Here is a 24,275-nt window from a genome sequence, read left to right as displayed (position 1 = left end):
TTTGTTTTTGCTGTTTTTGGGTGTCAATTTTAGTTGCCTAGGCATCTGGTATGGTTTTGAATCTCCACAGGTTTTCCTAGAAACGTTGAGTGATCTGCAAGAACAGAATTAATTGCAACGTCCATTCGTCCATGTTAGATCAGGTTGTTTTTTTTCCCTTAACAAATGAAGCTTACACAGGTTTACAGAAAAATTGAAACATACAACTGAGCGGTACAAAAACAAAACAGTGAAAGCCAACAGGATTCACATCATAGTACAATGGGGTCAAACAAAAAGGTCACCATGTTATTATAAAGCCTTTTTAGACTCGCAGAATTGTAGTGAATCCTTAAAAGAAAAAAAGTTCCTTTAGAAAAACAAAGATCAGCATGGTCTCACCAAATTTGCATTTATGAATGAAAAACGTTGCCATAATAATCAAGTTTTTAATGTAAATTGTTTTACCTTATTGTTGTTAGATTAGTTTGTCTCGCAGTGAGTGAAATTTTTCATCTCTCCGGCTCATAAGACTTATTTGCGGTCTACTATGACAGAAAAGAGACTATCCAGTTTGGCTGTACTCGGCATTGAATCAAAACGCACAAAAGCATTAGATCTAGATACATTTGTGAAGCGTCTCACTTTATTGTGAAATCTGACCGGAAATACTACTCTCTCTACTCGCCCTGTCGCACACAAGACCGCGAACAACTAACTAGTCAAAATAGGAAGTACACGTGTTGGTTTACTACGCGACTTTTCTTTTTCCACGGACTCGTGGAATCTCATTGATATAGCACTTTCGACCGAGGTGCACAATTCGCAGACTTTTTCATTGCTAACAGCCAAGTTGCACGTACAATCAACAACGTTCGGATAACTTTACTTTTCAAATAGCAAGCTAAAGCTAGTCGGCTACTTCGGCGTACTGCGCAAGTTGACCAGAAAACTAAACTTCATTAAAAGCCTTTTCGACTTTTTTTTGCACGTTATATACGGTACTTTCAATACACAAACTCGGCATTGTTACTATTTTGCCAGCGTCGTTCGCCGATTTGGGGAATGTCAGCGCCTCCATGTGGTATGACCAGACATGGATTATTGGGCAGCGACTTCGAAGACGAGGTAACTATTCAACAGTCATGAACAAGCACTTACTGATTTGAGTTATCTACCTTGAACAACCTGTGTCTTAAATTCACGTCTGTGTAATCCGTAGTTTAAACGTGAATTTACTACTTCAAAGTTTGCACAAATTTGGTATAAATGGCGAGTAATTTTGCTACTCAGCGTTATTTGATGCATATATTTACTTAATTTAAGATTAGATGCTCTAATTTGGTCTTTATGAAAAGCTTAGGTGTTAAGCGATCTACCTTTTTGTCTGTGGATATTTTGCCGTTACTGGCAACTCTCTGGCTGGCGCTATTTTGCCGTGAACGGCTCTGATTGGTCAATCGACGAGTCATGGGGAACCATTGATTTACCTTCATACTAGATTAAAATGATGGATAAATTGGAGACACACCAAAGATCAGGGTTGAGAAACTTGACAGCAACAATTCTAGTTTCCTCACTGATTGTGTAGTATTTGATTTTATTTCATTTGACTATCCACAGCCCAAGCTCCCCCTCAATCAGTTCTACCCTTACATCCGATGTGGCCTATGCTGTGGCTTCCTTATTGATGCCACCACCATCACGGAGTGCTTACACACATGTAAGTAGATCCAAAAATCTGCATTTGAAAATTATAGTGAGCTATATGGACAGTCTTACAGAATTCCTGCTTGCATGTGCATGCGTGATGATTGTTTGTTAATTTTCTGTTTAAATTTTGTCTTACACGGGACGGGAGTCATTGTTAAAAGCCATTGTCAAAACATTGTTAGCCTGATGATGTTTCAACTGTGCCGCTGTATAAGATCGATTATGCTTTCAAGCCCCTTTCCATTCAGATTGCTTGGTAATACAGTACTACAATTTGTTACACTAACTAGTGACCATTTTTTTTGAAGTAAATGCATGTAACACCAAAAACATCCCTTTAAATGAAAGTCATTGTTCTCCAACAGTTAACGTTCCCCTGAAATAAAATGTTCACTTTTTTTTTTATTTTTAGGTTTTGATCATAAATATGCCTTACCACAGCCTGACTAAGTCGCCAAAGTTGTGAGATAAACCACCCATGTTTCCCTTTCCTATGGGCGTTTGTATCAAAGTAGCTCAAACAGAATGGGTTGTTTTAGCAGATCGGTTTTATACATCACTAATCCCACCTTTTTTGGTTTTATACGTCACCAGCTCAGCGCAAACTCAACCCCTCCCCCACAGGAGATTTCCAACACACAAACAAACAGCAGCATTGCAGCAAAAACAAACAAACAATAAACTGCTCTGTACCAGAGTGTACAACGGACAACAAAAACGTTTTCTCGCTCTCTACATCCAACCACAAAGATGCAAATATGCTCAAGCAACTCCCAAAATGTGTGTTAGCTTGTGGCAAACATTTTACTGACGACTGCTTCAAGAATTTAAGACAATACAAATGTGGATTAGCAGAACATCTTTCACTTACCCCGGGATCAATTACAAATCTCTATGGAACAGCAACTAACTAACCCTGTCCAAGTACACTTGGGTGCGATGACGTTTTGGCCCAAGGCAATCACCAGGTGCTCACATACAAAGTGAGATTGGTTGTGAAGTTTGGTTTGGGAAAGTAATTTCAAAATAGATTTGACAACTGTCATTAAACAGAAATAATATAATTATACCTATTATAATTACATATTGTACATAAAAGTGACATTTGGTGATCACCTATTGAAACTAACGCACGCAAAAGCATGTGCCAATATTCCTTCAGGCGCAGACGTGAAGACAAAGTTTGTAAACAGGAGCACATGGAAAAGACGACACTTGGCCACGCCCAATTCATTTTGTAGTCAGAAACACGCGGAAGTCAGGCGAGCCTTGGCCACGCCCACCAAAAGACGCTTGTTTAATGCTAGAACTTCCTAGTGGAGCCTGTGGCTCTACAACAAGGTACAATTTCGTGAAAAAAAATATTTTTGATACAGTATTAGGCCCTCCAGAGGATGGTTGATGTCATTGCTGCAAAGCTCAGTTCAGGGGATCTTTTATTCAAGATAATCTGTACTCACTAGTTATGCTATATTGTCAGATTCTGCTATGATTGTTTGGTGTATGCTAAATTGTTGAAATACACAGGCTTATCCATATAGTCAAGTTTGAGAGTTCACAATCATGTTTGTGTCTAACTTGGTTCTTTTTTTTGTTCTTTCCGTAGTTTGCAAAAGTTGCATTGTGAAGCATTTTTTTGACAGCAACAGGTGTCCATCGTGCACCATTATAGTCCACCAAACTCAACCCCTTTACAATATTAGGTATTTATTTTTTTTGCATTGTAATATTTTCCCTTGTGCATTATACTATGCATGAAATATTGATGGATCCGTTTAGAATATCACTGTTGAATAATGTGTATAATCTTTTTGTATACAATTTGTCTTCTGACAGGCCCGACAGACAACTGCAGGATATTGTGTACAAAATGGTTCCTTTCCTGGAGGAGTGTAAGCATATTATCTATTATCTGATCAGCACAAGTGTAATAAAATACTTTTTTTTTTATTGCATATTCTGGATGCACCGAAATGAAAATTCTTGGCCTAATACAAAAATAAGGAAACCAAGGCTGAAAATCAAAACACAGGGAACAAAAACATAACATAAAAGTCATTGGCTGTGTCTTTTTCTGTCCTTTGCCAAATATATCTAATTTGCAAGCTTTCTGTTTTTGCTGTGTTGTTTGGGTGACAAAAGACTTTCGGCTGAAATCCGAAAATGTACTTTTGGGCCACTTTCGGCTGAAGAATTTTGGTGCATCCCCATGTTTTTTTTTTTTTAAATTTGTGACGTAAGTGTTTTATGTGTTATACTGCAGATGAAAGAGAGCAAACGTGTAACTTCTACAAAAAACGAGGGCTGGCGGCACCCAAATCAGGTAAAGTTGTTCCGCAAATGGTAATAACACATAAAACGATATAATTGAGTGAACACAGTTTGGAAAGTAAGCTTTTGAAAACAGCCCACTGTCACTCGCAACTCAAGTCGCAAGTTGTGGTCCATTGCTGGAGCTCTCCACGCAAGCCTGCGAGATTTCCTTCTTCGCCGAACCGCTCATTCAACCAATGAAAGGCAGTTTGCCACGGGCGAAGTCCAACCCAAGACACGCTTAGGACCGCCCCCTCATTTGAATAACATTTTGTCCTGGCAGTATGGACCAAAACTTGCCAAAATTAAAAATGAATAAATAAATAAATAAATGACTAAAAGTGTAAATAGAAACGGATATTTAAAAAATATATAATTCAAAAATTAAATACAAATGTATTTATTTATATATATATATTTTTTTGTTTTTATTTCCATTTATGATTTCATTGTTGTAATAGTGGCACTATATGTGTTTGTCATCACGCTTCATGAACTGCTATAATTACACAGTGCAAAAGTCATACATACTCCAACCGACCACAACATTATGAACACTAATACAGTAAGATCCAATATATAAAGTGTATTAAAAAAAAAAGTATTCTATATTGGTAATTAAAAACATAGAAATGATCACATTTGTTGTCAGGTATGTGATGTTGACTGTACTTTGGTTACCTCATGTCGCTGAAAAGTGAGAGAACAGTCATTGTAGCAAATCTTTATTTCCGGTGTGGCAGCGGCGGTCTCCAGTGCGGCTCCCCCGGGCTTGAAAAAGCAAAAGAATTACCCCACGCCTCAGCTTGTGCTCAGCATTCCGCCTGAGCTGGACGTGTCACTATTGCTGGACTTTGTTGGGTGAGTCAGAGAATGGACTCGATCAAATTCGATGCTGAAAATAATACATTTACTTTCAATTTATTGTCTTTAGTCAAAGGCCGTCCATAGCTCGGAAAAGATCATTAGTCACTTTAGCAAGGCCCTCATTAGAGTGATCGGCCCTGAATCCTGACTGAAGAAGTTCAAGTTAATTTTTAGCGGCCATGTAATCATTAAAGATGTTGAAAGGTTCCACTTCAGTTTATAGCTGGAGATAAATTTTCACAGCAGTGGCAGTTGGTGATGTTTTTTTTTTTTAATGCTGGCAATTAATATGAATAAAACATGTATTGACTTGTCATTTTTCTTTCAGGGCTGAAGAGGGGATAAACAGCTATAAGGTAATTATAAATATAAATAACGCAATTATAAATATAAAAGGTAATAATAAAAAGACACTTGCCACACACTCTCAATTTCAAATCTTTTTTTGTTGTTGCAGAGCAATTTTGAACTTGTTCAGAATTTTATAGCGACAAGAAAAATGTTTTTTTAGACTGTCCACAATTTGCTGTATAGCTAGTGTGGACAATGAAACGTAAACATCACTTCTTCAGATCTTTCTGAATCTTTGGTCCATGATTAGTTCAATACTATTAACATTAAAGATAGGCCGATATGTTTTTTTTTTCGGGGCCCATACCGATCCCGATTATTAGTAGTCAAGGAGGCCGATAACCAATATTTGGTGCCGATAGTAAATTTTTTATATTGTAATGTGACATTGTAATGTCTTAAAAGCATGTTTATTGAACGACTTTTCAAAATGTATAAGTTTTTTTTTTTTTTTTTTTAATCTTAGACAATAGACATCCTTTTAAATTTCTAACAAAATGTTCAGGGAGCTCCCAAGATCATCAGTACGTCTCGAAAAATTAAATGGCATCTTAAGCAAGTAACTACCATAGCTTTCTATAGTTTTCTACAATAAAAAATTATTATTCCAACATTTAAAAATACCTGAAATCTTAAACTTTCTCATTATTTTGTTTTAAGGTCGAACAAAAACAAAAGGTTCAGAAGGTTCCCAGGGTCAGCAGCATCGCTTGTAAAGTTAACTGAAAATGTTAATAAATAGTTCCATGAGATTAACCCTGGAGAACCCACAGGGTCAAATTTGGCCCCTATAAATTCTGCTACTCAAATAACAAAGACCCTTTTTTTTTTTAACAAATTTAACTTCAAAAGTCCAGAGTGCCACTTCTGACCCCTGCATGGGGCCATCTAGTGGATGAATATTGCACTTACATGAGCCAGAGTGGTGGTGACAAGATGGCTAAAATGCAACAAATAAAACAAAAAAAATTATATTGTTCAATGTAGCTGTGTATTTGATTGATTATTTTCTTAAATTCTAAATAGTTTACTGACAGTTTTTGTTATTCTGATTTTTCGAAATGATACCCCTAAATCCCAAAGGGTCAAATTTCGCCCTAATCCTAAATTAGGGAATAAATTGAAAAAAAAAAAACATTGAAAAAACATAAATTTTGGTGTTCAGTGAACTTATAGCAGCCATTTAATGTATAATTCATAATTTTCCAAAGAAGAAAAGGGTTCTTGGGTTCTCCAGGGTTAAAAGGGTTTTAGATTTACCTTATATCGACCATCAGATTATTATTATATTATATTATAAAAAGGCCAATACTGATATTCATCAAAAGGCCCAATATCGGGGTCCTAATTAACATTGTTAGTAAAAAACAAATGTATGAACAGACATTTTTCTGCAAATATTGTTTTCAATGCTGCTTGAATATAATGTTATACTTCTGTTCATCTATTTATTTAAAAAACAAATGAACTTTTTTTTATGCGGTTATTGTAATTATGACTTGGCTACTGTGCTAACAAAGGTATACAACTTCACAATCATGTTGATTTGTCGTTACCTCATTGCCGCCCAGCCACTAGAGAGGCCCTACGTGTGTGTGTCGGGCGATGCCACCGTTCGCCACGTGGAGCTGTTCATCAGGAAGAAGATGGAACTCAGCCCAGCTTGCCAGGTGAGTCGGCCAAGCTGGCTAACGAGCTTAATCAGTCTGCAGAGTCCCGGTTGTTGCTTCAGACGAGGTCAGCACAGAATCTACTTTACTGTCACATGTTACACAGGCCAGGGCAATGAAATGTCAGACTTTTAGAGAACGTGACCAGTTATTTTTCAGTCACGTGACCATTTGATTGAATCGGGGTTCTCGTTCACACATTTTAGGTTCAGGGTGTCAGGATATGTTTTCACTACTTCCTGAGTTCAGGCAGAAAAAAAAGCATATCATATCTTGAATATGTATGCTTAAAACGACCGTTTCGGTGACATCAAAGTACTTTTAAAATGAAGTTTTGACCTAGATGCAGCCAGGCTGACACCTGCACAGCACCTCTATTTGGTCCACAGAGTTTGGGTCAAATTTGACCTTTCCTCCCCAGTCGCGGAAATGACCAAATTGAATACATTATGGAATGATGGCAGAAGGAATTTGCAGTGAGGTGAAGGTTTGGAAGCTAACTGATTAATATGTCCAGTTTCGTTTAGACTCATTGAGCGTTGTGTGATCGGGTTCACAGCCAGCCCGTGTGTGTAGTTTGTGTTTTATTTACCTGGATGAGGATTAGCAGCTCAGCTTGATTTCCTGGCCTCAGTGCTAACCCAAGTTTAAAGTTCATCGTTGCACAGGTCCTATTATTATATTCCTAGTTCCTATCCTCGAACCCTTTTATTGTTGACTAGAAATTGGCTACCTTCACTGGTATTTGCATTTTATTTTGTCTTGTAGGTCGATGTGGTTTGTGGAGACCATCTCCTGGATCAGTACCAGTCACTGAAAGATGTACAAAATTCTGTGGGAGCAGAGGCCTTGCAGGTAAACGCCACTATTTTTTTTTTAAGTCTTGAAATTGAGTCCATGTGGCCCTGCCCCGAATTGGAACCTATGCCGCTTGCACGCAAGTCAGACAAATTAAAATCAGAAATCAGTAACTCTAGAATCATCTCAATTTAAAATGATCTTTTTCAATTGTCTAGTCAAATTACATTCAGTTGTCATATAGAGATTATTTATAGGTTTCTGTAATTGGAAAAAAAAAAAAGTTTTCTTGCTTGTCATAAAAGACAATTTTTTTCCCGTGTGTCCACAGGATGGTCTGCTGGTGCTGCACTTTGGCTTGGTCCTGTCGTCTCTGTCTTAAAAGGGAAAGAATGGAAAATAATGGATTGATTGTTAGTGTTGCACAACTCTTCTAAGGTGGAATAATTCCAAAATGACTGGAGCAAGTTTTTATTTTTATTTTTTATTTTTAAACTACTTGTTAGGCTACTCAGGACATTTTGGGGTGGGGTTTTGAGACAATTTTCAGGGCATGTCTACCTTGCTGGCCACAACTAGTTTATATTTTTTTCTACTTTACAGTTGGGTCAACGTATTTTCTGTGCACGTTTTTTTGTAGCCGAGGTTAACATTATAAAATGCAAATGTCACTCAAGAATATCTGCCAAAGATTTGTAAGCAAAAGGTAGATCTACACGGTCTTTAGAAATATGCTTTTTGCTTCTGATTTTTTTCCCCCCTCAGTCTGTTTTTTCCAACTACATGGTCAACAAGTTGTTACCAACATGTTATTGTTTTTGATATGCAATTAGCTGATTTTTTTGGTACGTTTTGGGGGGATAAGATAAAGTTGAAATTGACTTACGTGAAAGAAGTCAGGTTTGATCAAATGTGACCACTTTGAATAAAAGAATAACGGTACTTTTCAAATGATGAACTTGTTTTCTTTTTCCCGGTAAACATTAATGGGGACCGGGGACGTATTGCCGTACCCAAAAAATGACTTTTTAAAGGCTAGTATACAAATAGGTGAGTCTCTGTAGTGTGACGTTGCACAGCCACGTAAATCTTTTCTGCTGCCCATTTTTGAAAATGTGCCAGTAAACGAGCTGTTCTGTATTAGGAACATTGGGGCGATCTTGCAATTAAAAAGTTAGTCACATAAGGGAACAGACGGCTTAGTCGATCTTTTTATTCTTTTAATCAGTCAAGTGAAACACATTGTGAGCGGGATTGACATAGAGGCCTAAAGCTAGGTGAAATGTCATCTATACATGGTGTACGTTTACAGCATATTTAATACCCATATATTTTCCACAAACACTTTCTAGCGGATATTTCCTGACGTAAGAGCAATGTTAACCAAAAGCGTAGTGATAATCACACACACACACACACACACACAATCTGGTTAGCTCTCTAAATACCATAGCACAAGTTTGAAAATTCAAGTGATGGAGAGAAAGCAAACATAGTTTACTAATAAGGGTTTACGTTAGCCACAGCTTTAAGACAAAAACTAGAATTTTTGCACATTACTGCTTCATCAATTGTAACATACGATGCTCTATATTAGGTTAACGTCACCTGGTTAATATCTTGATACAAGCTTCCTTTTTGAGATATATGGTATTTAGAGTCCAAAAATGTTCTACATGTTTTAGACTTGTGCATTATTGAAATCAATCATATAATCTGACTTGTGTTTTGAGAGTAAAATGTTTTCATCACTCCAGAAACATTACATTACAGTACATACAACTGGACGTCTGGGCGCTTATTTTGTGCTTATACAGTATTTGACTAGAATTTTAAAAAATAAGGAATGTTTTATTCGTCTCCCTCCTTGGATGTGTCTATGTCTTTAGTTGTTGGAATTGATGTCCGCTTCATCCTTCTCCTCCTCCGTGAGACTTTCCTTCTTGACTCCGTCTTTTCCTCGCTGGCTGCTTCTGGAGGAGCCGGCTGGGGTTCGGGCCTGGTAGCCGTAACCGGCGGCTCCGAATGACATCCCTGAGTTAAAGTGAGTCTCTTCGCCTTCCAGCAGCTTCCTTGTAGGATGGAAAATATTATGTAATTAATTGTATGTATTTAATTAATAAATTATATAATAAATAAAATAAAATAAAAAATATAATTCCCCCCTCTCAGCTAGCAAGCTATATTGGAATATTTTTTTTTAACTTTGTTGCTTTGGTAATATCGTTCATCCTCAAATATGTAAAATTCCAGTCTCTCCCTGTAATGCCACACATGTTTTTTTTTTTTGCGTTTATGACAATCACAATATGCCATTTTGATACCGTTCCACGTCTTCCCACCTGTATGCGGCTATCTCAATGTCCAATGCCATCTTGACATTGAGCAGGTCCTGATATTCTCTCAGGTGCTGGGCCATCTCTCCCTTCAGGTTCCTCAGCTCAGTATCCAATTGGCCAGCAGTGTCCTGGTCAAAGAGGTCAAACATTATGATGAAAACACACTCGATGAAAAGGTCACACACAGTTGAAGGGTTACGTTTGTCTTTTCAAAGACAAGCATAACCTTTGAGGCTTACTTGAGCCGGTAAAAACAGATGGCCTTCCTGTATCCAATTTAGCAGCAGTCCGGGTTAATCTAGATACACAGGATCAGTTCACTAAGAACTTTCGGTGTCTAAGCCCAAGTGACTTCCACACTAAAGCATTTGGGGGGGTGGGGGGGGGGTTTCATGCCGCCCTAGAACGCTAATGCAGTAGGATGGAACCATTTGATATAATTATATATATATATACTGTATATATATATATATATATATATATATATATATACTGTATATATATATATATATATAAATTCTAATTTGTCAAAAAGATGTCTGAGTGTAAACGGCTAATGATTTTCAAACTGTCAACAGAATGGTCATGAAGTGGGAATTCACAAATGTGAAATGCATTATGTAATTTGAATTTACTGTAAAAACCCGAGGCCCAAACGTTAGGTGCTAATCACAAAAATCAAGTGAGATTATCATCTGTATTTCCACAGCTAGTTTTTGCTCAACTTTTCCCCTGACATTGACAAGGTTCAAGATCCACCTTGAAGGATGCTCTTAGCTAACGGAACTCAAGCTGTGACATAATTGATGAGTTTGAACTGTTCAATCCTATTAGCTGGAGACACTCGCAACCTTCCCTGCCATGCTGCTGCATGGTTAGGCTCAGGTCACTGTGAAACTGGTAATGGCCCATTGGCATTTTTTGGGGGGTGTTAAACATGCTTAAATCACTCAATAGTGTGTGAATAGAATATTTTGAAAAGTTTCTGAGTTTTAAATAAGTAAAAATATTCTTAAAGTGTGTAGGTCTGAAATGTACGGAAGAGGATTAAGGTCAGTGAAGCGGGAAAAAAAAGGTTGGCAGGATTCTGACTTTAATCACATAATTCTGACTTTAAAGTGAGAATTCTGACTTTAATCTCGGAATTCTGACTTTAAAGTGAGATTTCTCACTTTCTTAGAATACTGACTTTCATCCATCCATCTTCTACCGCTTATCTGAGGTCGGGTCGCGGGGACAGCAGCTTTAGGAGGGATGCCCAGACTTCCCTCTCCCCAGCCACTTCAACCAGCTCCTCCGGCGGGATCCCAAGGCGTTCCCGGGCTAGCCGAGAGACATAGTCTCTCCAGCGTGTCCTGGGTCGTCCCCGGGGGCCTCCCGCCGGTGGGACATGCCTGGAACACCTCTCCAGGGAGGCGTCCAGGAGGCATCCGAACCAGATGCCCGAGCCACCTCAGGTGATAATTTTTACTTTTTTTTTTTTTTTTTAATTCTGACTTTATAATTCTGACTTTATTCTCAGAATTCTCACTTTCTGACAGCCCCCCCCCCCAAGTCATAGCTCTACTTTACAAAGTCAAAATTCTGAGAATAAAGTGAGAATTCTCACTTTAAAGTCAGAATTCTCCCTTTAAAATCAGACTTCTGCGAATGAAGTGAGAATCCTGCCAACCCTTTTTCTTTTCTCTTCACGGGCCCTAATCCTCTTCCATAGGAATGCATCTCCCGTTATTAACAGGACGCTCTCCTTGCATACCTGCAATGCCGTTACTTCAGCATTATGAGCATCCTCCATCTCTGTGATCTGCCTCTCTAGAGACTCGTTGGCACCCCTCAGCGTCTCGATCTCCAAGGTCTTGGCCTGCAGCTGCCTCCTGAACTCGTTCATCTCCTCCCTGCTGGCCCGTATGGCCTCGTTGCTCCTGGTGGCCTGTTCGCTAAGGCTGGCGAACTTCCCCTTGTACCACTCCTCTGCCGACTGCAGGTTTTTGGAGGCAATGGACTCGTACTGGTTGCGGATCTCTTTCAGAGCTGAGGTGAGGTCGGGTTTGGTGAGTTCCATTTCCACCGAGACCTGCTGCGCCTCCATCAGGCTGCTCAGCTCCTGGATTTCCTCGTCGTGGACTTTGTTCAGGAAGGAGATTTCATCCATCAGCGATTCCACTCGGCGCTCGAGATCCAGACGAACGGCTGCCGCGTCGTCCACATCTTTCCGGAAGGACCTCAAGGTTTGTTCTGTCTCTTCACGCACGGTCGACTCCTCCTCGTACTTTACATGGAGTTTCTAAAATGGAGCAAGTAGTTACAAAAAGACTACTGTGATGCAGGAAATAATGACTGAACATTTCTAGCTTGCAATTGTATCTTTTGCTAGTAAGTATTTTTTTGTATGCAGCTTTCCCGCCTGTTATCATACTGAATGCTGTTCCTATTATGTTTGTACCTGCAGCTCATCTTCCATGTTATTCTTCTCAATGAGGATGCGGTTATTGTCTCTGTTCAGGTCCTCCAACTGGGACCGCAAGTTCCTCATCTCCTGCTGGTAGAGATGAGCGGCCCGTGACGGTTCGCTCTGCCTCTGCCGCAGTGTCACCAGCTCAGCCTCCAGCACTTTATTCTGCTGCTCCAGATGTCTGACTTTATCAATGAACATGGCGAAGCGATCATTCAGACCCTGTGCAACAAAACAAATGCCTCATTGGTACCAACTGTTGGTCTTGTATATTTTCGACATTAACGTTCACCTGTTTAATTGCAGGCGCCCAAGCTAATGATTCCTAAATGTTTACCTGTATTTGTTGACCGTGCGGACATTTTCCAAATAAGTATTAAGGGTCAGCCTGAGAGTTTGCGTTAGCTTATTAAATTGGTTGTTGGTGTCTACACAGATTGTGTGTGTTCAGGTATAGTAGCAGACAGCAGCCCTGCTGGTGTTTAGAATGCAGATGGTGATTTTATTTTTTGCTTAAACACTACTGAAATAATCTGAAACACTCCTGAAATGTTCTCCTCTCTCTCACACACTGCTGACATTTTATTGCAGAGTATTTTCATCCAAGTATTAAAACTTATGTTTCTGTCGCCTACATACAACTATGTCAGGGGTCTGCAACCTGCAGCTCTGGAGCCACAAGTGGCTCTTTAGTCCCTCTCCTGTGGCTCACTGTGGATCTAAAAAAAAAAAAAAAAAAAAAAATCATGTTTATTTTTTTAGATAAAACATTCGAATGAATTGATTTGAATAAAAAATAAACATTTATTATTCAATAAAATAAACTAAAATTTTAAGTTGTTGGAAAAAGAGAGACGAAAAATAGCCAAAAAGTGACCATAAAATGGCCAAAAAGGAAGATGAAAAGCAAAAAATTATCATAAAATGTCCATGAAAAAAGGACAGAAAAAAATGTCCATAAAATTGCCAAAAATGTCAGATTTAACAAAAAGGCAGAAAAGTGTAAAAATATGTGAAAAATGAAGTACGAAAAATTACAAAAATAAAATGAAAAATCCCAAAACAGAAGATGAAAAGTAGAAGAATAAGAAAAATAAATCTCAAAGAATTGAATGCTGCATATTTTTGTTATGGTACAGCTCTAATGAGCTCTTGGGTCCTCAGTACATTAGACTTACAATAATACACTGTTAAGTTCATCACAATATTCAAATGTTTTGCGGCTCCTGACAGATTTCTGGTTATTTATTTGGCTTAACATGGCTCTTTTGACAAGAACGGTTGCTGACCCCTGAATTATGTCAATTGTCAAAATACTATTGAGCTCCTGAAAATGCTCAAATTGGTGTAATTACAAAGTACCATATTTTAGGGAACCATCACTCTGGTGAAACTTGGTGGTGATGATGATGATTGTAAAATTTCCATCATCTTTTTCATTCATTTATTTCAGATCTGTTCAAATGTTTCTAATGGTGTGCCGTTGGGGAACAATCCAATGTGACCTGGGGCAAAATGAAGTTAATCCTTGTTGATTTAAAGGTGAAATCCCAACCCTGACACTGCAATGTGGTGTTTCTATTTTGTCTAAGTGCCCTGGATTTAATTTGACAAATTATGTATTTTTGTTCACATAGCTATCTATGACAGCAACATATTATGACAGGCAGAATAAAGTAAATGTTTTTCGACAGAAGGTACAATTATTCTGTGCATCTAATCTGGGGGGTGGGGGTTGCACAAGGTGTATGTTTTTACTTACGTGATTTAGCTTTTTTGTCACTCTACTCTCTCCATGTTAGCAAATATATAAACATGTTGCTTTGATGATAGAGTCTATAGTGAATTTCCTTCTTATTGCAAGGTTACAATTTGTGTCAATTTTTTTTTTCCCATGTATGCCATGTTAGCTAACCGTATGTAGGCTATGTAGGCCTAATTGACAGACAACTAAACTAAACAAAAACTACGTTTTAAAATTTTTTTTTTAAAACAAAATTAGTATAAGTACATTTGAGTGTTTATTTTTATTTTTATTTTTATCGAGCCCTCACAAAAAACTGTCTACATTTTTCACGTTGTCAATGACGTCACATCCCATACCTGTAGCTGCTCTTTTTCGTTGGTTCTGACAACTTTGAGTTCATTGTTGACCACTGACGTCTGGGTCAAGTCGAGGGAGTCCGTGGCCATAAGAGAGAAGGAGGCCGGTGGTTGGCCCAGCCGTCTGTACATGCCCGCGGAAGAAGAGCTGTTTCGGGACACGGCCACGGACCTGATCCCCGGAGAGACCCGGGCCATTGAGCTGCTCATACGGGAGGAGGAGGAAGAAGAGGCGGAGAACCTGGAAGAATCCCCGAAAATCTTCCGGTAGGAGGACGAAGTGTAGCGGTCTCTGTAGTTCATCTTTGCCGTGAGTCTGAGCTCAAAGTGAGATACTTAAAAGAGATTTGCTGGAGCTTTAAGCAACGCGGCGACAGGTGGAGCGAACCATTTCATAGTCATACATGGGGATACAATTTTAGAAAGAAAATAAAGCAAACATGTTGAACCACGTTTTCTAGTGTTGAAAACACGAACACTATCTGAATAGACCCATTTGACACACAAAAACAAACTTAGCCATTTGTAAAGGTTATTTTATGGTTAGATGAAAATGGAACTGTCCATGGTGAAGCACTAGTGACTAGGCATAGTACAGTACTATAATGGGTTATGTTATTTTACAAAATCATTGTTCAGGGCCCACATCACATGGACTGAAATTCGATGTCTAAGCAATATATTGTGGGGGGATAACATATATAATACTTTTACAAAATATTTTAAATTCCAGCATCCCCGCGACCCTTGTGACGAGTAAGCGTTAAGAAAATGAATGGATGTATTATTATTATTATTATTATTATTATTATTATTATTATTATTATTATTATTATTATCATCCAGATGCTCACATATCACAGATAGCCACAAGGTGGCGGTCAAGCACAAAAGGTGCACTTTTTTTGGGTAGTTCATTTGTACGTGCGTGTGTGTGTGTGTGTCACAGAGAGACATATAACAGTGGTCCTATACCAGACGTTTAATATCAGTGAATAATAGTTTTATTAGTTTAGTTGTATTATTGAATGCGTTGATTGTATGAATAGTTTTTGCGATGGGTGGCCTTTGGGGTGGGGGGGGGGGGGGGGGTGGGGGTTGCGCTTGCCCCCTAAAAATGTTTGTCCACATGCCTGTAGATCATTATGGGAAAATAACTTAAAATGATTGAAAAAATAAACAATAGTTCTGTAAAATATACTTTTAGGCAATAATACTGTATTGTCAGACAGTATTTCATAAATGCCCAATAAAGTTTTTGCTTCTTGTATGTCATGTCACATGTGCTATAGGCATATTGTGCTGAGCACTTTGCCGTCTTATCGATTTATTATAGCTCACTGCCACTTGTGCGTTATTGGCCACAACCGCCATGTGGGCGGGGACACGACGCACTGACTCAGCTGTGAGTCACCACGCAACGTGCCTGCCCGCCACACTCAACAAATACTGCTGTGACTCCTGCTGCGTTCAGGTGCCGCTGGAAGAAAAAGACGTTCCCTTTGCTCAGCATTTGCTGACCAAGCTTGTGCCATACGTGCTAGTAGGTGTGGAAAGAAAGACTTTGAGCATCCATCTTGAATATTTGGGTAAATTAAAACAGAAAAAAAAGAGAGAAAAAGAAGAAGAAGAATATTAGCTACATTAGGAATGGTGCACCATGTTAAGTTTAAATAAATAAATAAATTAATTCATTAAATTAATATATAATATAAATAGATAAATGTTAACATTCTTCTCATTCTGGCGAGCTATTTTTAGAACAGACCTATGGGCTACTCATGTTGTTCTTGGGGCTAACTAGTGCACGCTGCCACCTACACATGAAGCTACACATGTTTTTTTTGTTTTTTTTACAACACAAAGGCATCTGTGTAACTGTAACTGGGCCTCTTTCCTCTACCTCCATCAGTCCACCCTCTTCTTCAGCAGTAAAAAGTTAATATTTTGTTCAGAATTAATTTAATAACTTCTTTATTTTCTTATACAATTAATAACTTTAAAAAAAATCCACTTGCTGTGGACTGAAGATGACATCACCTGTGCAGAGGAAGTAGGTAACGACCATTCATGGCTCGCCTGTTTTTTTTTTAGTTTAACTGAGCCATGATTGGTCGTTACCTACTTCCTCTGCACAGGTTATGTCATCTTCAGTTGACAGCAAGTGAAAAAAATCTGTATTTAAAGGTATTAATTGTACATGAAAAAAAAAGTTACCAAATTCAATTAACTTCAAGGAGGCAGCTCGCTTTACACTACTCTGCAAGCAGCCAATCATGTTGTGCTCTGTTTACAGAGACGATTCTTGTCGTAAGGCAAACCAGGTTGTGGCTTGGGGCCCCCAAGCCAGTGGCCTGGCTAATTTCTGTTTGGGCCCCGACAGACCCTAGAATCGCCTCTGCCTGCTTTGATGTCCCCTCAAAAAAAGGAAGTCAAGTAATTGCAAAGACAACACATGGGCATCGAGAACATCTCATCACCTGTCCACTCATCATCAATCCACCACCATTACAGCGTATGATGTCACCGGTGTGACATGACATTGGGTGGAATCTTTCCAGTGGAATGTCGGTGCCTTTATTTTGAGCTGAGTGTTCACAACCGTTCCGCCCCTGGAGGCATTGACCTCCTTTTCATTATTCACACTGCCAGCAACTCTCGCTCCTTTTTCCTTCGTTTTGCTTCTGACGTGCTTGTGTCACTTGTCTTTGAAGCATCCAAAATTACACAGGTGAAATATCAATTAACTCATTTACTGCCATTGACGGCTATAGACATAAAAAATTAATTTGAACTATTTCTATTAGTTTAACATTTTTTTTCTACTTTTGTTAACAAAAGTATGAAAACCTATATTTTTTTATTGTACAATTAGAACAGATATAAAAGTTGTGATTAATTGTGAGTTAACTAGTGAAGTCATGCGATTAATTACGATTAAAAATTTTAATCGCCTGGCGCCCCGAATTTTTTATAATCTTTAAGTCGCGTCAGGCTATTAAAATTTTCAATTGTAATTATTCGCATGACTTCAATAGTTAACTCACGATTAATCACACGTTTTATATCTGTATTTCTAAAAAAAAAAAAAATCTAGGTTTTCATACTCTTGTTAACAAAAGTGGGAAAAAAAAATGTTAAACTTATAGAAATAGTTAAAATTAATTTTTGACGTCTATAGCCGTCAATGGCAGTGAATGAGTTAATAACCGGTAAATAGGAATAGGCTTACTTTTGCCTTCCTAATACTGTCCCATGAATCACCAATTACAACAGAGCATATGCGTATGTGTTTGAGGGTGCAAATACTTGACTTTACCTGATACTGTAACTGACAAACTACCACTGACCGACAGTCCGATTACACTCAACTGACTTGTGAGAAGCAAACCCACATTCCCATTGGACTGTGTGTTCTCCCACTAGTCTCTAAAGTGGTTCATACATGTTTACTCTCCAGTTTGTGCTTTGGTCCGTGAGCCTAAAGACACAAATAATAACTACATTTTTTCCCTCCATTGTGACGTTAAGAGAAAATGTCACTGTTCTGTTTGTTTGAGCAGTTTTGGGCAAAAGGCTTGGAGGCTGAGTATTTTTCTTGCAGGTTTGTTTTGGCTGTTGATCAATGCACTGAAGGAGCCAGTCAAAGTAAATATTTAGTAGGCCTAGTTGTACTTTCCCCCTCTAGTCATTGAGACTACCCTAGATAGAACTTAGATGGTTCAGTTGTCGGATTTTTATGCTTTAAAGCAGTACAAAAACAATGTCATGCAAAGTACGCATGAGTCAGCATTTTGCATAACTCACACGTTGCACTGTAATTAAGCCCCTGTTCACACGGGAGCAAAGCCGGCTTTGTTCCTCCCAAAAAAATCTCGTACACACAGAAACGTTTCAAGACATGCGAGTGTCCAATAGAAGACGCTCAGGACGTTTAACGGCAGTAATGTGTATGCCGAGTCTGGAGTGGCGCTGTAGCGCAGCCACAGGGGGTTAACGGAAAGCGTAGAAGAAGAATCAGCGACAAAGATGAACCACTGATCTGAATAGCCGATAGGCCAAGACTTTTGAAGCCGCGAGGCCGCCATATTACTGCTCCCAAGAAATGTTTCTCGGCATACGATCACCCATCATTAGATGTTAAATGATGCCCAATGTTGTCCCCTGAGAACACATTCTAATCACCAACAGGAAGTTAAAAGTGGAAGAAAGACACCCCCTGCCTCCTGCTAACCACCATTTTTTAATCATAATTTCCATACTTCAACTGAAAAGATGGGCTGTTGGACTTCTCTGTCTTGATCAATACTTGACTTTAAAAATGGACCAAAGTGTCAACCGGGTAATTTTCAGGTTTTGGTTGACTCCATGTATGTTTTTATCTTTTGTGTGGGATGAAGAGTAGAGGTGGCATTAATATGAACATTATGATGTAGTATGTTAAAACTCATTCACTGCCATTGACGGCTATAAACGTCAAAAATTCATTTGAACTATAGATATATAATTTGTGATTAATCGTTAGTTAACTAGTGAAGTCAGGTAATTAATTACAATTACAAATTTTAATCGCCTGCCGCCCGTAATTTTTAATAATCTTTTTTTTTTAATGAATTCATGGCAGTGACTGAGTTAAGATCTGCTAGAATGCGTTGAATTGTCACGATATGTGTTATACTGTATACAACACAAAGATAGTTTTTGTTCTTTCTGTGTGTGTGCCGTAACATTCTGCTTGTATCTAATTTGGACCAACACATGTTCATCTGTTTTTCCCCAAAATATTTTTGGAGCAGATTGCGGACAAAGGAGAGGGTGTCTGGAAAGGGTGCTGAGGAGGGGAGAAGGGGACGATGGGTGGGAGTCCACAGGGGACGGCTGGCTGGCTGTTTATGGAGGTGAGTTTGAGGGGGCAAAGGTGGGGGTGCTGTGTGTGTGTGTGTGTGTGTGCGCATTCATCTGCATAAGGACTTGCATGCTCGTCTGCCGGTGAGGCCATGTCTGTGTGCGAGTTGGCTGCTTGTACATCGGCCTCTGTGTGTGTGTGTGTGTGTGCGCGCGCGTGTGTTCTTTTGTTTTGCTCTGGGTTGCTGGGTGATGGGACCAGCTGGGAGGGCTGAAGCCATTCACTTCCCTTCTGCTACCCTGAAGGCAGCCAGCAGGGAGAGAGAGAGAAAAGAGGTCGTCAGACCGAAATAATGAAAAAAAAAATGAGAGGAAAAGGGAGCGAGACTTCATGTGCCGATGTTGATATCTCCCTGCAGAAGAGAAGCGAGTCACAAAAATGAACGTGACGGTGAGAGCTCATGAAGAAGATATTGATGATGGAAAGTGGTGTGATGCTGAGGGTGGGGGTGGGCTTGTGGGGGGGGGGTTAGCTCGATGAGTCGTGATAGAGCTGAGGAGCTGACTCAGGCGGTGTGCTTTGGCGTAGGAGGTAAGACGTAATAGACGATCACCTATTTAAGTGGATGACGGGAATCAGGTCAACACAAAGATGAGGAAATCAACATAACAGATTATCGATGATATATATTAACAGAGGCCTTATTAATTGGCCAATCGATTATATTGCAATCTGAAGTGGAGTTCAGTTTCTAATTGAAAAGGAGAAAATAGGCATTTTGCAGCAATCTGTGCAGGCAAAGTGTACTACTTTTCAATGTGTATTTGGGCTGAAGCAGTAATTTAATCATATATTTTAGAACATCTTAACTGGGGTTACTCAGATTTCTGATGGGCTGTATCCCTCATAGCCCCGGTGTAGCGCCATCATCTGGAATGATGGAGCTACTTGTCAGTGTTAATGGAGTTGCTGATAATTTAAACTGACTGCACAGTTAATGGTTTTATAATATAAATAGTTGTATTATTATTATTTTTTAAAGCTCTGGAGAAGCTTGATCAATGATCCTCACCTGCGTTGGAGGAGGGAGTTTTGTTGTTGTTGGATAACTAGTACCCAGCTTGCCTTTTTTTTTTTTTTTTGAATTAAATTATAACTGCCTCTCCCTGCTTCCACAACTAGGGTGACCAGACGTCCCATTTTGGGCAGGACAGTCCTGTTTTTCAGCCAGCCAACGTCATTGTTTTGTCCCGCTATTACGCAGGTCCCATCCCAGCATCCTGTTTTTTTTTTTGCAATGTGTATATCAATCACCCAGTTGTCATAGCCATTCATACGATAAACTCATTAAATGGGAATTTCACTGTTAAATACCCTCCTATTTACTTTCATTCTCATCCGCATCTAATTGGTAGCAAGATGGATTTAACGCAGTGACCGGAACTAGAATTACTTCCTGCTTTCGCATCTAATATGCGGAATGTAGTCCTACTATCCACTGCGGTTTAGCGGGATATTTCTACTGTTACAATGCGTCACCGGTGCGAGGTAAACGGCAACAGCCAGCTTCCAGTAGCTGTCGGAACCGAGAAAAAAAAGGTTGGATAATGTTGAGTGCATTGACCTGTTTAGCATTGTTGAACAGTCAACCAAGTTAGCGTTTAGCATTAGCATGTCAGCCATTGCGCCCCAGTTAACCAAGAATGACTCGCAATGAAATTTGGTTACATTTATTGTATACTGTATTATATAGCGTCCACAATTTTTATTTTTGAAAATCTGCTCACCCTAGGTGCGGTGTATATAGCACCTAGCTTACTTCGACTACTTCTGTGTAGATTTCGTAGACGCGCCCAGGCCAGCAAAAATCTTTTTCTTTTTGTTTTTCAATTATCAAAAAAAAGGTTCAGACGCGCGAGCACACACTCTCAAAACATCACTGATTGTGATCATGAATCAGACAGCACAAAAAAAGAAATGCCCGGGGAAGAATAGTTTGGCGTCCTTCTTGTGGTTTGGAAAGAAGAAGAGCACTGACATCATGGAGCTGCCACCGGGCGGGAAAATGGAGAGAAAGATGGCAAACCAGCTGAACTGTTGCTGCAGGCTCCTGAACTGCTGTGGCTGCTTCCTTGTTCCTAATCCTGACATGAGTCGGCACAAGATTAATGACCTTCCTGTTTTCAGCTCCAGTATCTCCCGCATGATAGTTTTTGAAGTGGGTGCGCATGCACTTAGAACAATACCAGTAAACGTTTCACTTTTACTGTGAACTATTCTTTCCATTGCAACGACTAATAACAGCACTTATCTGTCACCTGCAGTGGGTGGACACACCCCCTTTCCCTATTAACAGTCTGCAATCCTCAGATCGCTCTTCTAATGTTCAGACGAGTCACTTTTCAGCTAGCCTGTGGCCTCAATTGCAAATAAACTAAGAGTCGAATGTCTCTAGTGATTGAACTTGGTCTGGCCCACAATTTGTTTTTGTCAAGTGCTTTCAAGTACAAACAACTGTGGCATATTTGTGTGACTGCTACTCAGTAACTACTACTAGAATGTGTCCCACTCTCCACTTTGCTTTGGAAGGCTCCACACACAAATCTACTCACTCTAATTCAAGGCAAAAGTCATAAAACAGACTTCAACACATTTTTTAGATGGTCGTGTTACATAATTGATGTGCGCCACATGATGCACGCTACTACGAGTTCACATTTTCTGTTTGTAAAAAAAAAAAAAAAAAAATGGATCCCATACACAATACTTTAGTCTTATGATTTGTTTTCAGTAAAGTCCAAAAAAATGTAGCATGACATTGGAGGGGGAATAGAAAACATGAATGAAAGGAAGACAGTGCAAAAGTGAAAGTGAGAGAGCAAAACAACTTATTTCCTGTAAGTCACCTGACAATGGGGGCGTTACATTGCCAAGTTAACCTCTTTCTCTCTGTCTGTCTCTCTCACTCTCACTCTCTCTATGTCTCTCTCTGTCTCTCTCGCTCTCTCTCCTTCATGCTGCAGAAGGCATTGCTTCTTTTGCATTTGAAACTGTGACGTTCATTGATATGTTTCCAATAGTTCTTGGAGAGCAGTGTAGCTTAGTGACTCAGAGAAATAGGATACGGCAGGTGTTGGATAGGCAGACAAAACTACTATACTTGAATGATTAATCTACTACTTCAGGCCTTGTTATTTCTAGCATGGTATTAAGTTCACATAAGGAGAGATGTAGATTATTCCCCCATTTTTTTTTTTTAGTGTACAAGCAAATTAGAATTCAGAGTTGTGTGCCTTCAGTGTAGTACCATATTGTGCTCCAAGAAGCTGAGCTGCACGGAACGTTTCTGGATGTAGATGAGAAGGGAAAAAGAGAGCGAGAGACACTACATCGTGATAACTTACATTGATGTTTCTGCATTTGGCAATTTATTATTATATTATATTATTAGTATGGGATTTTTTTTTAATGGGCTTTAGGTGAACTGATGAATACACACACGCACGCACGCACGCACATGCACATGCTCACCCACATACAAAATATATATATATATATATATATATATATATATATATATATATATATATATATATATTTTTTTTTTTTTTTTTAAAAAAAAAGAGAGAAAAAAAACATTTTTTTTAAATTATTATTATTTTTTTAAAAGGAGAGCAATGATGATGTCAAATCGAATGAACAATACTGAGCTCTCCTGGAAAGAAAAAAAAAAAGAGAAGGGAAAAAGAGGCAGAGAAGGTCCCCTACTAAGCGTAGAAAATGTATGCCTGTGAATATTTACTGGATGGTTTGGTTGAAGAGGCTGGTGTTTAAAGATCCAATGTTTAATTGTCTTTTGTTGAATGTGATGCTGCACAGTGTGTGTATGTTAGCATTAAGCTAACGGAATTGGTTGCACATTTTGGGGTTTAGATAAAAAATAATAATAATGTGTCTGCTTTCGAGTAAACTTCAGCTGGGAGTGAGAAAAACTTCAGCTTCAAGTTAACATGCTTTGCCTCTTATTTGAAGAAAAGAAAGAGTAAAAATAAAAAGGACTATTCATATATTTGTACTAGGAAAAGGTTGTAATCACTTCAAGTGTATTTAAATAAGTTTAAATGTGTTGCACATGTCTCAAACGCCAGTCCTCGAGGGCGGCGGCCCGCAGTCCTGCATGTTTCCCTCTTCCAACACACTTGATTAAAATGATCAGCTCATCAGCAAGCTCTGAAGGAGCCTAATAATGATCCTGTTTCCCTCCCCAACACACCTGATTCAAATCGTCAGCTCATCAGCAAGCTCTGAAGGAATCTGATAATAATCCTGATCATTTGACTCAAGTGTTTTGGAAGAGAGAATTATCTAAAACATCGAGGACCGGCATTTGAGGCCTATGGTTTAAAGTGAGCTGGAAAACCATGAAAGTAAAGATTTGTATATGGTCAGTTTTTTTGCAGGTGGGTGTGGATTGCATCCCCTGCAATAAACGGAGCTTCACTGTGTAAGTCTATTGAGCAGGGAGTGCGTATACATACAGCTTTGACATCTGTGCAAGCTAATGTAAAAAGATGTTACATAAACTTAACACAGCCCTTCTTGTGCCCTCTTTTAAAGTTGAATGCAGTTGATACGTACATGCCTGGACGAGCTGGCGAATCACAAGCTTCGTCGTCTTAACAACAACATTTTATTTCATGATGCTTATTTAATCAGGGCTCACCAATGTTGTCATAGCTCCACCCAATGCATGTGATTTTATTGGAGTTATTGTTCTGTCACTTTGGCGTGACAACACTGTTGAAGTTTACTATTAGCTTTATCACAGTGCTGGCTGACTATTC

General features: G+C 39.0%; 2 protein-coding genes across 2 annotated transcripts; one reads left to right on the top strand and one right to left on the bottom strand.

Moving 5' to 3' along the window:
* The first annotated feature begins 661 nt into the window (after positions 1–661).
* pcgf6 (polycomb group ring finger 6) lies at positions 662–8,645 on the top strand. Its single transcript, XM_077582555.1, has 10 exons — positions 662–1,107; positions 1,603–1,702; positions 3,299–3,395; positions 3,529–3,584; positions 3,956–4,015; positions 4,749–4,866; positions 5,201–5,228; positions 6,795–6,893; positions 7,662–7,748; positions 8,023–8,645. Exons 1-10 carry the CDS (start codon positions 1,045–1,047, stop codon positions 8,071–8,073), a joined length of 759 nt encoding a protein of 252 aa, XP_077438681.1. The 5' UTR covers positions 662–1,044; the 3' UTR covers positions 8,074–8,645.
* A 243-nt stretch (positions 8,646–8,888) lies between these two features.
* Positions 8,889–14,930, bottom strand: LOC144061793 (alpha-internexin-like). The gene is made up of 5 exons (XM_077582554.1): positions 14,586–14,930; positions 12,474–12,704; positions 11,787–12,314; positions 10,034–10,158; positions 8,889–9,763 (listed from the first exon to the last, which is right to left on the bottom strand). Exons 1-5 carry the CDS (start codon positions 14,886–14,888, stop codon positions 9,577–9,579), a joined length of 1,374 nt encoding a protein of 457 aa, XP_077438680.1. The 5' UTR covers positions 14,889–14,930; the 3' UTR covers positions 8,889–9,576.
* Between the last annotated feature and the right edge of the window lie 9,345 nt (positions 14,931–24,275).

This window comes from Vanacampus margaritifer, chromosome 12 (genome assembly GCF_051991255.1).
Source record: "Vanacampus margaritifer isolate UIUO_Vmar chromosome 12, RoL_Vmar_1.0, whole genome shotgun sequence".
Taxonomy (NCBI): Eukaryota; Metazoa; Chordata; class Actinopteri; order Syngnathiformes; family Syngnathidae; genus Vanacampus; species Vanacampus margaritifer.
The sequence above is the reverse complement of the archived record's forward strand: the minus strand, read 5'-3'. Positions and strand labels throughout refer to the sequence as shown.